The 17372-nt window shown below is 38.5% G+C and overlaps 2 protein-coding genes across 2 annotated transcripts in view; one reads left to right on the plus strand and one right to left on the minus strand.

Annotated features, from left to right (window-relative positions):
• The window catches only part of NUP155 (nucleoporin 155), a 61145-nt gene extending 58776 nt beyond the window's left edge, over positions 1–2369 (minus strand). Inside the window, exon 1 of the mRNA XM_012736459.3 lies at positions 1843–2369. Coding sequence (XP_012591913.2) covers positions 1843–1999 — 157 coding nt within the window. The 5' untranslated portion in view covers positions 2000–2369. The remainder of the gene's footprint in view (positions 1–1842) is intronic.
• A 2021-nt stretch (positions 2370–4390) lies between these two features.
• Positions 4391–17372, plus strand: part of WDR70 (WD repeat domain 70) — a 227813-nt gene continuing 214831 nt past the window's right edge. Inside the window, exons 1-4 of the mRNA XM_012736463.3 lie at positions 4391–4540; positions 4629–4694; positions 9060–9143; positions 15803–15923. Of these exons, the coding sequence (XP_012591917.1) occupies positions 4516–4540; positions 4629–4694; positions 9060–9143; positions 15803–15923 (296 nt within the window). The 5' untranslated portion in view covers positions 4391–4515. The remainder of the gene's footprint in view (positions 4541–4628; positions 4695–9059; positions 9144–15802; positions 15924–17372) is intronic.

Below are 17372 nucleotides of genomic sequence, written 5' to 3' on the forward strand. Positions count from 1 at the left end.
GCTAGTGTTATAGACATAAGCCATCTAAACATTAATGAAAATGATCCATATCTTTTCCCTATAAATTTCAGCCCCAGACCAATTAGACAAATGCAAATAATACCACACAAGCAATATCTCAGTGGGGAGAAAAACCAGACTGCTCTATAATATGTTTTCACTGGGCAACCTTTCTCTTGCTCTAAGACCCAGATCACTAAGGACAGGAGTAGGTCAGTCTACTCAGCCTGTCGTGGTCCTGAACAAGGTGTTCTTTAGACCTCTCTGATGACCTAATTATCCCAGACACCTTTTCAAGTTCTCTCTAGAGTACAAAGATTTTAGGAAACACTGACAAATAAAACAAATTTTATAAGTATTATGGAAGTTTTAAAAATATACACCAGTAAAGAGAAAAATACAATTTCTAAGTACTGATCACCTAGCTTCAACAATTACCAATAAATGTGTTCAATCATGTTTCATTTATATTACCATTCATTCTTTCCCCAACAGGTTCTTTATAAAGCAAATCCAGATGTCCCATTTAATCCTAAAACATAGTTTTAAGAGAACACTGCACATGTTAAATGGCAGTGCAAGCACTAAGTTAACATGGAATAACCTTAGTGAGGATGGGAATGGTTAAGAAACATTTCAAAGAGAAACCAAAGACCTTCACATGGAGTCTGGAAGAATTCTGTCAGGTAAAGAAGAACATTCCAAAAAATGATAGAGAGCAAAATAAAATTCCAAAGAGAAGCTTCTTACGGAAAACATGTTTAGTTTACTGTAACTGGACTACAGGGTGGAGAATAGGATGGAAAAGAAGGGGAAGAGATTAGGTTGAAGAGGTAGGGATCAGATATGTAAGATGAGGACCAGAATGTACTGACTCTTTTTACATCTTGCTTTCAAACCTAAGGAGGCCAAAGTGAGTAATGTTCATATTAATGGTTGCTAATAGGCCAATCAAGTCTCATGAGACAAGCCATTGGTAAGTAGTTGTAAAGAACAAATACTATCTTTGTTTCTGTCATTTCTGATTACAGATTTATCAGTTAAAGCTTTTTATAAATTTTCAGAGATGTCCTTTTGAGTTACAATGCACAGATTATCCTAGTTGGATTACCTTGGTTCTCCCTCAACAAAATCCCATCTCTATCTTTCTTATACTTCTCTGCTTTTGTCCAAATTCCTTCTCACGAAGGGGTCATATTTTGTAGCATTTGATGTAATTCTATAAGTCTTGAGGAGCTGGTCATAATTTAAAACCGTTAAACGAATTACTTTACAGTCACCTGTCTTTTGTTGACTCATATTCTGACTTACCCTCCCTGTGCATCAACACTGCTGCTTTCTTGTTTTCTTCCTATATTTCACTGGTCGTTCTTTTAACACCTTCCAGCACTTAATATTACACTAACTCTACACATAGTAAAACATATTTTTGAAAGAATGTGGCAAATTTCCAAATTAACTTCGTTTGCTCTTACGATTTACTCAAACATTAACACGAGGATTGAACAAGGATGGGACTTGGATCAAGAGATGCTTCTCATCTGGCCTTAGCGATAAACTCTTGGCAGCAGTGAAAAGCTCATTAGGGTTAGGGTATTTCCTCTTTCTGTTTCAACTGGGAGCCTGCTCTTTGCCCTTGGTCTCTCAAGTATCTACAATAAAGAAAGTAAAGACAAAAAAAATATTGAAAATAGTCTGTTTACTGTTCTTTAATAATGCAGCAAACAGGGCCCTAATTCTCAGGATGTCCTCGACCGTACCAATCCTGGGGCTAAGGACCAAGTAGTCAGGCGAGAGTCCTTTTCGCTAAGGAGGGTCACCAACTGGACACTAATCACTCACTTGGAGAAGGCACCATGAGCAGCTCGGAAAGGTCCGGGTACATGCGGTCTTCTTGCAACTGACGGTCGATGAGCCGCCCAGCATTTTCCAGAGCTTCCTGCAGGGCTGCGGCCGACGTGGACGCCGGCATCACCGCGCCCAGCAAAGACGACGGCATCTTGAAAATCTTAGCCACCAGAATCCAGAAAAAGTAAAAACCCAAGAAGAAATAAGATAGGACCCAAAAAATTAGCTCAGATCCACTACTCAGGGCGCGCGCGCCAAATGAGCCTCGCGGCGCCTCCTCATGACGCACTTCCGGTTCATCGGGGAGGGAATTTGAAGATGCCGTTCTGAAACTGGGAAGAGACAGCTGTTAAAGGGGCTGGACGTTGGGGATAGGGCGAGGTGGGCAGGAGGAGCTTTCGAGGGGGATGAGGGTTCAGGGGTTAGGAAGGGGGAATAGGAGGCTGGTCTAGGAAAGGAGGAACGGGAGAGATCAGAGGAGGGACCGAGGAAGGGACGGGGTCGGGTGGGGTGGGGACGAAGGACGGAGCAGGGACGGGGTAGGTGGGAGTCGGGTAGTGCAGCGGGGTGCGGAGTCAGCTTTGCTTCCGGTTTTTTGTCACGTGCTCAACTTTGGCCTCGAGCCTCCCGCGTCAAAATTCCCCAACTGCAAATCTTTTTATAACCACTTTGGTAAGAGCGTGGACTATAGTCGCTAGCCACAGATGAACCGCGCACAGCGACTCTAGCCTACAGCCGTGATATGACTTTTCTAATTTTTCATTCATCAAAATTGTGAACATTTAAAAATAATGTAATGAAAACATATATGTATATGTTACCTATTCTGATTTACATTCCAAGTAAAGTTGCCTATAAAGTAAAACAAGCTTTCCGTACTTTAAAGCTTTCCTCATCACACAAGAGCAAAACGGATTTGTCCTCAATGCACAGCAAAACTATCATGGGGACTATAAGTGCCGCCTGTGGGCAAGGTTTCCCGACCAGTGAGGGCCCTACTGAAGTGGTTAAGAGTACCCACATCAATTACCTGGGTTCTCCGAGTAAATTACAGTTAGGAATTAGTAGCTGCTTGTTAGAAATAGGTTACATGTGAACCAAAATTTCACTATATTTCTGACAGACTTAACTGTAAATTAAAATTCAGCAGGCTTTTCTATTTGCATATTGCTATCTTTTGATTTTGTGTCCCCTTATTAGGTAAAATATGTTTAAGTTGGCATAGGAGGCATTTGCTCCATACAGGGTAGGGACTGCTGCCATACTTTATTTTTCCAGAGAGGGAGCAGACTGCTCTAATTCATCTTTTCATCCTGAGCACTTAGGGACAGATGTAGGTTGGCAGCCCTAACCTCAGGAAAAGAGGAGCGGGGCAAAAATGAGGAGCCCATTGAGTATTTAGAACCAAACGGACAACAGCAGGAACTTGAACTTAGGGACTTTTTCCGGTCAGTAGCATGGGCAGAAACTAGGAGCTCACGTCCAAACGTAACCTTTTCTCCATTAAGTACATTAGTATAGTAAAAAAATCACACCCATCAGCACCATGACAGTTTACAAATGTCATGGCAACCCCTGGAAGTTACCCTAGAAGTATAAAATAGGGGAGGGCCCTTAGCTCTAAGAACTCTCCACCTTTTTCCCAGAGAAATAATGAGCATCCCACTCATCATTTAGCATGTCATAAGGTGCATATATGAAACTAGAAGTGTAGTAAGACCCCAGGTTCTTCTCCACTGGCAGAGATAGACCCATGTCCCCTCAGGAAATGTACTTCTCTTAATATTCTATGCTAACTAGCCTGCAATAAAAGCTGCATATGTGGAAGTGCTGTCTGTCATCACTCTGTTGCACCGGCCCTGCTTGCAATTTTTGCAAGTAAGGAGCCAAAGAACAAGGACAAAACCGCTCAAAAAATCAACTCTGACACACATGGTAAAGGAACTGGCATAAATTAGACACCCAGAATATCATCCAGTGCTAAGAAACCGAATATCTACTTGTGTCAGGCATTGTGCCTGGTAGGACTATAAAACTAACAGGTTCCCTGTCCTTAAGGTACTCCAAGCAGAGACAGACAAGCCAAGCAATTAACGTTCATTGCTATAATTTTACTAATGGGGTATGTAAAACTGCAGTAGCATGATTAGAGAAAGGAGCAAAGAGAGGCTTCATTTCCTATAAAAGGAAATTTAAATGGATAAATCAAGGCACTTTTCTTCAAAGTGCTCTTCAGTCATGTAATAGGTATTAGTTGCTTCCTTAAAATATACTCAAAAGATGAAGAACTGTGAAAGTTTCCTCATAGAGAAGGATAAAACGCAAAGAAAAGGATATTATTGACTTCTCTTTAGAATTCTGGATTTAGAGTCACCTTGGTGGTAAACCTCTCTTAAAAAGTAAAGGGTGTTTCACAAACCCTAGTACTTTTTCCTGGGGCGGTGGATTGAGTTGGAGGAGACTTTGGCGGCGCTTCCCCGCCCTACCGCTAGAGCGACGCTGTGAAGAAAACCGCGGTTCCTCTGCGGAAGGCGCCGCTCTTGGCGTTGGCAGGGACGCTGACGCTCGGAGGCGATACTTCCTCCCCGGGTTGCCGCGGGTTTTCGGTAATTCGGCCGCCGCTGTTTGGGATATAGCTGTGGCTGCTTCTGCGGTGTGTGGCCAGCCATGGAGCGCTCGGGTCCCAGCGAAGGTAGGTTTCGTGAAACTAGTCCTGTCAGGGTGGGCGGTGCTGGAAAGCCGCGGGCGCAAAACTAACAAGGACTCTTTTCTTGCCCCAGTGACAGGCTCAGACTCGTCGGGATCGGACCCGCAGCTGGCAGTCACCATGGGCTTCACGGGGTTCGGTGAGTGACTGTCCCAGGCAGAGCCTTGCCTCCTTTGGCAGAGGTTTTTAAGAGCCGCAGTTTGGGAGGGGAAATCGAGCTGTCATTTCTGTTTGGCACCTTCCGCTGTACCAACTTGGAATGTCTTTAGCTCCCGTGTATACGTTGCAGTTTCTTGACACTCTTCCCCACTTGTGTTTTAACCTACTTGTCTGTTGAAATCAGCTCAGGTGACACGAGGAGTTCTGAGAGAAAGGAAGATTACTTTTGCGACTCACGCGGAGGATGTTTGCGTCCTGAGGCTTACAACTAAGAACTGAGTAATACTTATAGAGGTGACCCTTTTGGCAACAAATGGGCCTTTAAGCGATATTATAATGGTCAGACAGGCCTTTTTGATTCAAATTTCTTTTTGAGACAAGAGTCTCACTCTGTCACTAGGCTAGAGTGCAGTGGTGTCATCATAGCTCACTGCAGCCTCAAACTCCTGGGCTCAAGGTATCCTCTTGCCTCAGCCTCCCAAGTAGCTGGGACTACAGGAGTCCACCACCACACCCAGAAAGTTTTTTTTTTTCTTTCTATTTTTAGTAGAGATTGGGTCTCGCACTCCTGAGCTCAAGTGATCCTCCTGCTTTGGCATCCCAGAGTACTAGGATTACAGGCTTGAGCCACCGTCCCCCGCCTGATTCAATTCTTTCTCCTCCAGAATCTTTTACTTCAGTCTCTCTGTCAATCCTAGTCATAGCATCTTATGAAGTTAAGAAAAAAAATCTCATACAGGTGTAGTCACCTGTTAAAAGCATTACAGTCAGTAATAATCATATGTAAACTATTTTTCCACAATTGGGTCTTAGAAGAAATGTTAGGCTAATGTGTCTAGATCTCCTGTTAATTCATTTATTCAGCTAATGCCTTGAGTCACGTATTTACTATATTCTAGGTGGTGAGGGCTACAAAAGGGTAATTATAGTACTTATTTTTGTTTCAGTTGTTTTTTAAAACAGTCCTCCCTATTTTCAAAAGCAACACTTACTAGCCAGGCACGGTGGCTCACACCTGTAACCCCAGCATTTTGGGAGGCTGAGGTGGGAGGATCAGTTGAGGCCAGGAGTTCGAGACCAGCCTAAGCAACATAGTGAGATCCCATCTCTACAAAAAATAGAAAAATTAGTCAGGCGTGGTGGTGTGTGCCTGTAGCTCCAGCTACTTGGGAGGCTGAGGCAGGAGGATTGCTTCAGCCCAGCCCAGGAGTTTGAGGCTGCAATGAGCTGTGACAATGCCACTGCACTGTAGATCATGGAACAGAGTGAATCCCTGTTTCAAACAAACAAACTAAAACCCACTTATTAATAATTATAAGGATGAAAGTAAAATTACTTGTCCTTTCATGGTCTAGAAATCAAGACAAAATTTAATTTGTTTTTCAGTCTTTTCTGTTGTGTATTAAAGCATTAATATACTTATGAATACATTTTTAGTATTCTTAAACACAATATTTTGAAGATTTTCCTATATTATAAAATGCTCTTCCAAAACATTCTTAGCGATTGAATAGTAGACTGCCATAATTTGTAACATTTTAAACTTTTCCATAGTTTCTAATTTTAACTTATGAATAATGCTAAAATGCACATTTTTATGAATAACACTTTTCTTTCTTTTGTACAGGGATTTTTGATGTGTATTTCTACAGGGTAGATTTCTAAAATGGGGACTTACTTTATTCAGAAATATAACTATTAAAAAGTAACTAAAAATTGGGTATGTATCTTTTAAAGCTTCTTTTTTTTTTTTTTTTTTTTTGAGACAGTGTCTCACTTTGTTGCCCAGGCTAGAGTGAGTGTTGTCGTCGCATCAGCCTAACTCACAGCAACCTCAATCTCTTGGGCTCAAGAGATCCTACTGCCTCAGCGTGCCGAGTAGCTGGGACTACAGGCATGTGCCGCCATGCCTGACTAATTTTTTTGTGTGTATATATATATACATATATATGTATGTGTGTGTGTGTGTGTGTGTATATATATATATATTTTTTTTAGTTGGTCAATTAATTTCTTTCTATTTTTTTAGTAGAGACAGGGTCTCGCTCTTGCTCAGGCTGGTCTCGAACTCTTGACCTCGAGCGATCCATCTGCCTCGGCCTACCGCACCCAGTTGAAAACTTCTTTATACTTACTGCCATAGTACCCTTCAGAAAAATTGTTTCAGTTTACACCAGAGTCAACAATGTAAGAATGTCATTTTTACCATATCCCTACCAACACAAGAGTAGGTATTATTATTCTTAAAAAGTAGAAAAAACAGTGAAAGTAAATAAAACTTAGCCAGCCTGATACATGTAAAATGTTTTCTCTTTACTTTGCATTTTAAAATTATAAGTGTGTTCATCTAAACATTGATTTGGCCAGGCCTGGTGGCTCACACATATAATACCAGCATTCAGAGAGGCTAAGGTGGGAGGATTCCTTGATTCTAGGAGTTTGAGACCAGCCTGGGAAATATAGTGAGATCCTCATCTCTACAAAAAGTAAAAACAAAAAATTAGCCAGGCATGATGGTGGGTGCCTGTAGTCCCAGCTACTTGGCAGGCTGATGCAAGAGGATCCCTTGAGCCCAAGATTTTGAGGCTGTAGTGAGCTATGGTCATGCCACTGCACTCCAGCCTGGGCAACAGAGTGAGACCCATCTCTAAAAAAAACAAACGAAACAAACATTGAGACTCTTACTAATTTCTCTGAACTTTTTCTCAAGGTTTTTGTTTTGACCAGTAGGTATTAATTCTATGATAATAATGAAACATTAGATTTACATGTCTCAGGTCAATGTTTGAGGGTTTATATTTGTTGGCCTTAGGTTATGTTCATACATCCTTGGTCTGTAGATTTTATTTCATTTTATGTTATGTTATTTTTGAGATAGATTCTCATTCTCCTGCCTGGGCTTGAGTGCAGTGGTATAATCATAGCTTACTGCAACCTGAACTTCTGGGCTCCAGGGATCCTCTTGCATCAGCCCTGCCAAGTAGCTGGGACTACAGGTACCCAGCACCATGCCTGGCTAATTTTTCTTAGCAAGGGTCTTTTAAAGCCAGGATCTTTCTATGTTGCCCAGGCTGGTCTTGAACTCCTGATCTCAAGAAATCCATCTACCTTGACCTCCCAAAGTGTTGGGAATACAGGTGTGAGCCACCATAGTTGGCCAGTCTATAATTTTTTAAATCCTCCATCCTAGTATCTCATGCCTTTACTCAAGAATGAGAAAGGCATGGCCCATATGTTTATGCCAAGTAGGGGAAAGTTTTAAGTGTTTTGATAAAATTACTGGGGATTAGCCCCAGTTCCTTTGCTTCACTAGTCACATTTAGTGTTGGTTCTTTAGGAGTTTTAATATTACATTTAAGATAATGTACTTAAAAAACTTACCATTTGTATTTTTTTTTATTGCTGCTGTAATAAATTGCCATGAGTTTAGCAGCTTAAAAAAAATACAGATTTGTTATCTTATCATTCTCTAGGTCAGAAGTCAAGATAGGCTATGCTGATTTTTCTACTACAGGTATCAAGCTTGAAATCAAGGTGTCAGCAGGCCTAGGCTCTTATCTGGGGACTCTGGTAGGGAGAGGGAGGTTTCTGCTTGCAGTGGAGCTGGGGTCTCTGTTTCTCTCCTGGCTATTAGGCTTAGTTCCTTTAAAATACCTACCTTGCTTCTCATGTTATCCCCTTCATCTTCAAGCCAACAATACTCCCTCAAGTCCTTCTCACATTTTGAATCTCTTTGATGACTTCTGCTATATCTTTTTTTTTTTTCTCCGAAGTGTGAAACAAAATTTATTGAGGAAGGACAAGATAGGTTTATAGAGCAAGAACAAGATACAGTTGCCACAGATGATGAATGGACTCCCCTGTCATAACAAGAGGCACTTCTGCTATACCTATTTTAAATTTTTGCTTTTAAGGGCTAACTAGGATAATCTCCCTATTTTAAAGTCCATAATTCTAGTTATATCTGCAAAGTACCTTTTGTTGTGTACTTTAACATTTTCACAGATTCCAGGGATTAAGTTATGTACATTCTCCATTCTGCCTGCCACTCCAGTGTTGTTGTTTCAAAGCAGGGGTTGGGGCATGGGGGGCAGATCTAGGTAAATTAGAGAAGGACAGGAAAGTTGGCTGGTTAATGACATAGTGAAGAGATTGTCATTAACAAGTTATCTGTGAACTAAACTCTTTTTTCCTGTGAACTACACTCTTTTTTATGGTTATCTTGGAGCTATGCTATAAACTACACAGACTAAGTGGTTATTGATCAATCAGTAAGTATTAAATACCTAAAGTTTGGCCAGCTTATTGAAAGACAATCACAGTCTGTCACTTGTTCCTGTTTTAGGGAAAAAAGCTCGTACCTTTGATTTGGAAGCAATGTTTGAACAAACTCGAAGAACAGCTGTGGAAAGAAGTCGTAAAACACTGGGTAAGAAGTTGAGATTTGTCCTATTATTGGTTTAAATACTGTGTATATTTTACGCAATATGTTGGCAGTTATAAGACAGAAAATTACAAAATTGTTGAAACACCCTATGTGTGGGTTCCTTTGGAAGCAGGCTTGAAGGTTTTTTTTCCTTTGAAAAGATGCTAAAAGTTATATCTAAATAGGATAAGATAAGAAGATGTGAGTACTAAAATCTTTTTCAAGTGTATTCTGTGAATATACAAGGAGTCTCAATTAATTTATAGGAATCAAAAGCAATTTCTTTATTACCTCTCTTCCCGCCTCTATCTGACTCTCATTTCATTTTTTTCTTTCCTGCTTACAGCAGAACCAGTGTTTGGAAGGCTGGGCCTGAGGTGGCTCTCAGAGCTGTATACAATACTGACTATTGACCCAGACAGTATAGAAAATTGACGTACAGACATACAGTGAATGTGGCTGCTACTGTTGAATCCCTGCTTTAATGAATTGTAACAGAAATTTAATGAAGACCCCAGTTTCCAGACTGGGTTGATACCAGCTGGTTGACAATTCTAGGTACTACCTGAGGGTCTTCGGAGGAGGCTGACTCTTCTGCTTTGTTCGCATCTGATTCAGATCATTCTTATACTAGAGAAGGGTTAGATGTAACTTGATAGAGCAGAAGGGGTAAGAATCAGACAGGACTCCTGGAAAAATTTAATTTAAATGAATGTTGTTATGGTACTTACAGTTGTTAGTATAGTAGCAATGTTTAATATTTAGGCAGGGAACTTGTCACAAAATATTTTTGGTCTTTGAAAGAAAAACATTTTTTTGTGTGGTGAAAAGAAAGCCACATGTACTATTTTTTTAAAAACTTATTATTATGTGAAATTTCAAGCGCAGTTGTATAGTAACAGGCTACCATGTACCTATCTTTCAGATTTAACTACTGTAACAATTCATCGATAGTGTTATTTACTTCCCCTTTTTCAGATTATTTTGAGCAAATCCTATACATATCATTTTATCTGTAAATATTTTTGTATATATCTTAAAGTGATATGGATTTTTTAAAAAAATTTAACCAAAATTCCTGTAAAGGACAGGAAAAAACAAAATCTTTTTCCTACGTCAGTGCTTTACTTTTGACACCAGACATGTGGGACTTTTTCCCTATACATCAAGCAGTTCTACAGTGAACACCAAGTTGGTGTCTAATAACGCATTTCAGTTCTGACACTGTCTACCTGGAGACTACACAAGAAGACTGCCTTCACTTCAAACACTAATTGCAGCTCCCATATTGTGACCTGTGCATCTGACCTACTGGCTACAAATAAGGGTTCCCATGACCCCCGCCTTGGTTTGATAATATGCTAGGAAAGCTTATATAACTCAGGGGAACACTTAGGTTTACCAGTTTATTTTAAAAGATAATATAAAGGGTACAGTTGAACAGTCAGATGAAGTCATGCATTGGGCAAGGTATTGGGTGGGGGAGGTGTGGAGCTTCCATGCCCTCTCTTGGTACACCAGCTCCCTAGCATCTCCATGTGTTCAGCTACCCTGAGGCTCATCAAATCTAGTGGTTCAAGAGTTTCTATAGAGCATAATCTCCAGTTCCCCATCCTATTCCCAAAGGTTGGTGGGTAGGGCTAAAAGTTTCAGTCATCAGTCACTTGGTCTTGCTAGTGAGTAGCCCCATCCTGGGGTCCCACCCTAAGTTACCTCAGTAGCATAAACTCAGGTGGGATCAAAAGGGGCATCTAGTGAAGAACAAAAGACAATTCCTATCACTCAAGAAGTTGCAAGAGTTTTAGGAGCTCTGACAGAAACACAGGGTAAAGTCCAAATATATTTCATATTATACTGTAATATTGTTACCATAACTAAAACAATCAGACAGGGAATGTATATTCAGGGCAACTTGAAGCTGTGTTCCTGGGTTCGAAAAAAAGATCGAACAAATTTGATATTCTCAAACAAGTTACAAAGATATATTATCTGAGGCATTTACAAATACTTTAAATAGTTTATAAATATTTTAGTGAATATTTATATTGTCATAGGTATTTTATATTTATCTCTTTAAGAATTTCATACAAAATGCTTTGAACAGGGATTGTCTGATTCAGTTATATAAGTTTTATAGTCCCCAGTACCATGCCTTGTAAGACAGGTTCTCAGTATATATTTAAGGAGATTGAATTGAATTTAGAACTGTAAAACTACCTGTTAAAAAATAAAATCCTGCTTCTTTGGAGAATGTGTTAAAATGATACAATCCATTGGAAAGAGTTTGGGATTTGGAGTTGGGGGGACCTGGGTTTGAGGCTCAGCCCCATGTTCTACTAGATGAGTAACATTGGATGGGTTTTCAAATTTCTGATCCTTCATTTCCTCATCTGTTGGGTGGGTATAATGATGAGGTCTACCTTTGAAGTTTCTTGAAGAGAATAAGATGTTGGGCATAGTAAAATACTTCATAAGTATTATTTTTAATTCCTATAATTTTTCTTAGCAAAACATGTAGACATTCTTCCTAAGAGGAATTTGGTTAGTAATTAAATGTTTTAATTTTTAAAAAATTATCTCAAGACTATGTCTGCCTTTTATGTTTGTGGACAAATTAAATGTATTGAACTTTCTTGACTTATTACATCCTTAGACTTGGGCTGCATTTTGTACCCTAGATCAAAGCACATGAATCTAAATTGAGTATCTGTTTGAAGAATCTACTTAGCTTTAGCATGTAAATAGAAAATGCCATTGGGATAATTTATGGGAGTAGTATACATCCGGAACACTTTAAAAAAATAGTATAAATTTAATATTGTACACGTCTTGAGGATTAAAAACCTTGTTCTTTGTTTTTATACTTACAATACCTAACACAGAGTTTGGTACATAGTAGTTACATCCCTAAATATTTGGTGGAAAAATGTAACTAATATAAAGTCTTCTCATCTAATTTTTGACTTCCTAGTCGAAACAGTATTAAACAGATTTAAAATGTAAATTTTTATGAAATTGATAGGCCAATGAATTGTTACAAATTTTAAAAAAGTAATATTTTAGCAAGATTTAAGTCCTTTGGGTAAAATGAATATCATGATTAGAAGACATTTATTCTAACTTATATATCTACTAATAATTTTATTTTCACATTTTATTTTAACTCATTTCTTCCTAGTTAAGTGGTTGCTGTAGTCAATTGTCATTGAAATTTTCAGGTGTGAATTACATTTCTTAGACTCTGTTTTGTGTGAATTACTCCAGATGGGACATGGTAGTTTTGGATAGTTTGCTGTTAACTTAGGCAAAAGTTGGGGTGCTTTTGCAGAAATGAGTATCCAACATTGTTAATTATTTGAAAGTAGAGAGAAAAAAACATAATAAAATGAGGTGCATTGAAGAAATAAAGGTGTTAGGAAGTAGGTTAATTCTCTTAAGGAAAGATAGCATATATAGAATGTTTACATTATAGTTGGTTCCATATTGGGTAAAAATGAGTGAAATAATCTCCTCTATCAGGGAGCTTAAAATCTATTAAATTCTGTTTTACTTGGTTTTTGTCCTCATTCTGCCAAGAGAAAAATAAATATTTTTCTCCTGTAAAATGTCTTCCCTTTTTTGTTTGCTTTAATGAAGCAACAGGTAACAGCAGGAACATCTCTGAATAGAAAATGTTGAGTCATTACTAGTGTAAAAAAATTTAAATTAAAAAATTAGATGCTTTACTAGAATGAGGCAAGTAATTTGGACTATCCACTGGTGAGGAATTCTAGTTAGGCAGGTCGGTGGGTCACAATTTCTATTTAGTGTTATGTGTAAGCAAGCAGTAAAGGTCTGTACTTTACAGCCCTTTGGAGAGAGGGGCAGGCTCACTATTTTGTAAGGCAGGTGGGTGCTTGCTTGATAATTTCACAATCTCTTGAAAGTCTGATCACATCAAGGAGGGATCCAATTGTGGACCCAGACCTCAATTCACTGCTGTGATAACTAATACATCTGTTAATTGGGCAGGTTAGTTAACTTATTTATGCCTTGAATTCTTCAACTGTAAAGTAGAGGTAATAATAATCTACTTCAGAAGTTGCTATGAGGATTAAAAGAATTAAGTTATAGGAAGTGCTTAAAATGATACTTTGTACATGGTTAGCTCCATGTATGTATTAGCTGCTATTATTTTTGTTAAATTGAGGCTGATGATGTTTTTGCTTACTTGCAAAGAAGTTATAGAAGACCTAATTAATAATGGCTCAAATAAGAAAAATTTAATGTCTCATATGGCACAGAATTCTAGAATGAGACTCTTTGATCTTCTGAGTCCTGACGTGAAGGACATGAAGTTTTTCCTTTTTTTCTCCTTTGCCAGCTTTAAGTGTTGGCTTATCTTTGTAAAGTGACTGTCCTCATGATCCCAAGTTGTCAGAAAGTTTTACTTGGTATGTGCAGATGACCACAGCCAGAAAGGGGACTGTTCTGTGAATCTCAGTTTAGGAATAAGAAAATCTTTCTCAAATGGACCTCCAGTGTACTTCCTTTCACATCTTATTAGCCAGTATTATATGGTACATCAGTTCCAAAACAGTTTTGATTTGGGATCAAGCTTTTGCTCTCTGGACAGGGTAGGGCCTAGTATCATCTGAAGCACAATGTTGAATCCTCTCTGGAGAAAATTTTGGTTTTCTTAGCAGGCAAAAAAGAGGGAAATGGCTGCTGAGTTGGCAGCCTTAGTATCCTTTTCTGATTAGGGAAAGAATTGGCCCTACGGCCAGAGGGAGAAGGCGAGCTTGGATACAAACAAATACCACCCCCCAAGGGTGTGGAGGGATTGGCTAAAAAACAGGGTGAGGTAGGAGCCATGTAGGACCATTCCTAAATTTGGACACTATGCTTCTTTTTATAGTTTTCTCCAACCTCTTTTGGCCTCAAGGTGCAGTATTGTTGATTCCAGATCCACCTCAGCCCAGTGGAGGCATAAAAATATCAACATGAGCTAGAGCTATAGTGTTCGCCTTACCTATTCCTAGATGGTTTTGTCTTCTAAATTTTACATGAAAGACTATCTAGGTTCTTGTTGACAACTTGGCAGATATTCTTATTCTCATCCTCCATGTCCCAGGAACAAAATATCCTAAAGAATACAGCTTTGCAATTAATAAGTGTCTTTTTCTACTGCTTAACTTTGGGTGTGTTGTATTTCATTATTGAATGAAGGAAAAAATAATAAATATTATCTCAGGTTATTGAGGATGGTGGCAATTGAGAGCCAAACTATTCATGTATAATTCCTTTTCTTCCTATGTGCTCCCATAATTGAAGTGTAAGATTATCAGTGGAAAAAATGAAATTTTTTTGATAATTTTTTGTCTTTCCAAAGTAAACAACTCTAGAAACCTAATGTGGTAAAATTGTTCTCATGATTTTGGTAGGTAGTCTGACCAAAATTCTAATGTAGGAAATTTGGAAATGAACAAAGTGCTGAATTTATGTTTTAAAACTTTAAAAATAAAAAATGAATTACTTAAAATTTCACCATTGACTACTACATACCATTATCTATGTCTTTTTACAAAGTATGTTGATGGTTCACATACTATTCACATGCTAATTTTGCTGAGCTTATCTGTTAATATTTTCTCAGATTTCTATGTTTTCTTGCATTATTTTCATTGGCTACAGCTTTTTGTTTTCTGTCTTTTTTTTTTTTTTTTTTTTTTTACTTTTTTTGTAGAGATGGTGTCTCACTATGTTACCCAGGCTGGTCTCAAACTCCTGGCCTTAAGTGATCCTCCCAAAGTGCTGGGATTATAGGCATGAGCCAGTGCGTCCAGCCTCAGTTTATTTGTTTTTTATTTTTTTCAAACTAAAAAGCCTAGATTGGAAACAGTTCATATTACATTGGCATGCAGTACTTTTGCTCAATTCTTTTTGAAATGTTGACGATTTAGATTGATAATTTTTTTCCATTTTTTTGTGATAAATTACACATGAAATTTACCATCTTAACCATTATCTAGATGTAGTGTTATGCATACATCACCACCATCCATCTCCATAACTGTTCATTTGTTAAACTGGAACTCCATACTTGTTAAAATAATTCTTCATTCTCTTTTTCTCTGGCCACTGGTAACCACCATTCTACTTTCTGTTTCTGATTGTGACTACTGTAGGTTACCTCATTGTGTGTGACATTAAACAATATTTGTCTTTTTGTGATTGGTTCATTTCACTTAGCAGAATCTTCAAGGTTTATTTAAATTATAGCATAGTACATAATTTACTCCCTTTATAAGGCTACATAATATTCTGTTGTATGGATATCCAACATTTTGCTAATCCATTCACCTGTAGATGGACATTTCAGTTGTTTCCACAGTTTTAGCCATTGTGAACAATGCTGCTATTAATATGGGTGTACAAATACCTTTTTGAGACCCTGCTTTTTTGCCAGACGTGAAATTGCCAGTTCACATGGTAATTCTATGTTTAACTTTTTGAGGAGCTCCCATACTGTTTTATGCAGTAGCTATACTACAGGTTGAAAAATTTTTTGCTGTTACTGGTAAAACTTTAAGTTACATCTTTGTGACTTTGTTAATTTCAGCCTCTCTAATACTGACAAATTTTGAAGTCTATCTGTTGGACTTTTTTTTAAATCTCTTTAGAAGCAAGAGAAAAAGAGGAAGAAATGAACAGAGAGAAAGAATTAAGAAGACAAATTGAAGATATTGAACCAACATCTTCAGGCTCAAATGTGGTCAGAGATTGCTCAAAATCATCTTCCAGGTGCCTGATTTTCTCAAAAGGCTTCTATTCAACTATAATTTTCTAGAAGTTTTTACTATAATGTAGGCAAAATTCCTGATACTAAAACTTGCATAATCTCTCTCATTTTAGGCAATTGTGTATCTCTAGGCCATGAAAAAAATCTTGTGTCACATTGAGAATCAGTTGAGGTTTTAAAAAGTATTCCATGGCTGGGCATGGCTCATGTCTATAATCCTAAGCACTTTGGGAGACTGAGGTGGGGGGGTTGCTTGAGGCCAGGAGTTTGAGAACAGCTTGAACAAGAGTAAGACCCTGTGTCTACTAAAAATAGAAAAAGTACCCAGACCTCATGGCACATACCTGTAGTCTCAGCTAGTCAGTAGGCTGAAGCAGGAGGATCACTTGAGCCCAGGAGTTTGAGGTTATAGTGAGCTATGACGATGCCACTGCAATCTGGCATAGACAAGAGAGCAAGACCTTGTCTCAAAAAAAAAGGTATTCTAGGCCCAGCACGGTGGCTCATGCCTGCACATCTAGCACTTTGCGAAGCCGAGGTGGGAGGATTGCTTGAGCTCAGGAGTTCAAGACCAGCCTGAGCAAGAGTGAGACCCCGTCTCTACTATAAATAGAAAGAAATTAATTGGCCAATTAATATACTTAGAAAAAATTAGCGGGGCATGGTGGCGCATGCCTGTAGTCCCAGCTACTCGGGAGACTGAGGCAGGAGGATTGCTTGAGCCCAGGAGTTTGAGGTTGCTGTGAGCTAGGCTGACGCCACAGCAGTCTAGCCCAGGCAACAGAGTGAGACTCTGTCTCAAAAAGAAAAAAAAAAGTATTCCAGAAAAAAACCTATGCATATTAACTCCTTCTTCCCCCACATTTTCAATTTTTGATGTTTCAATTTATATTTTTAGATTGCCTATCTCTTAAATTGTTATAGTTATTATTTTTAATAGTTTTGTCTTTTAGTCTTCTTAGTCAAGATATAAGTGATTTTCTTCTCATTTATTTCTTTTTGTTGTGATCAAGGTTAAGTTGGCATCTCTTTTAAATAACTTCCTATAACTATATGATGTTTTGTATGAGCCTCATGGTACCACAAAGCAAAAGCCTATAATAAATAACCTGAAAATAAAAGCAAAAAATTACAACAACACTGGATGTAATGAAATACATTCTCTAGTTAAAAGACATAAAGGATCATGTGCATTGCCTCCAAACCTGGCCTGCAAATATATTTTTAAAAAGTATCAGACACATTCTAAAATGTATGTAAATGAGGCCAGCTGCAGTGGGTAATGCCTATAATACCAGCACTTTTGGGAGGTCAAGGCAAAAGGATCACTTGAGGCCAGAAGTTCAAGACCAGCCTGGGCAACATAGCGAGACACCATCTCTACACACACACACACACACACACACACAAAATAGAAAAATTAGCCAGGCCTGGTGGCTGGCTAGTTATAG

The sequence above is a fragment of the Microcebus murinus genome, chromosome 11, assembly GCF_040939455.1.
Source record: "Microcebus murinus isolate Inina chromosome 11, M.murinus_Inina_mat1.0, whole genome shotgun sequence".
NCBI lineage: Eukaryota > Metazoa > Chordata > Mammalia > Primates > Cheirogaleidae > Microcebus > Microcebus murinus.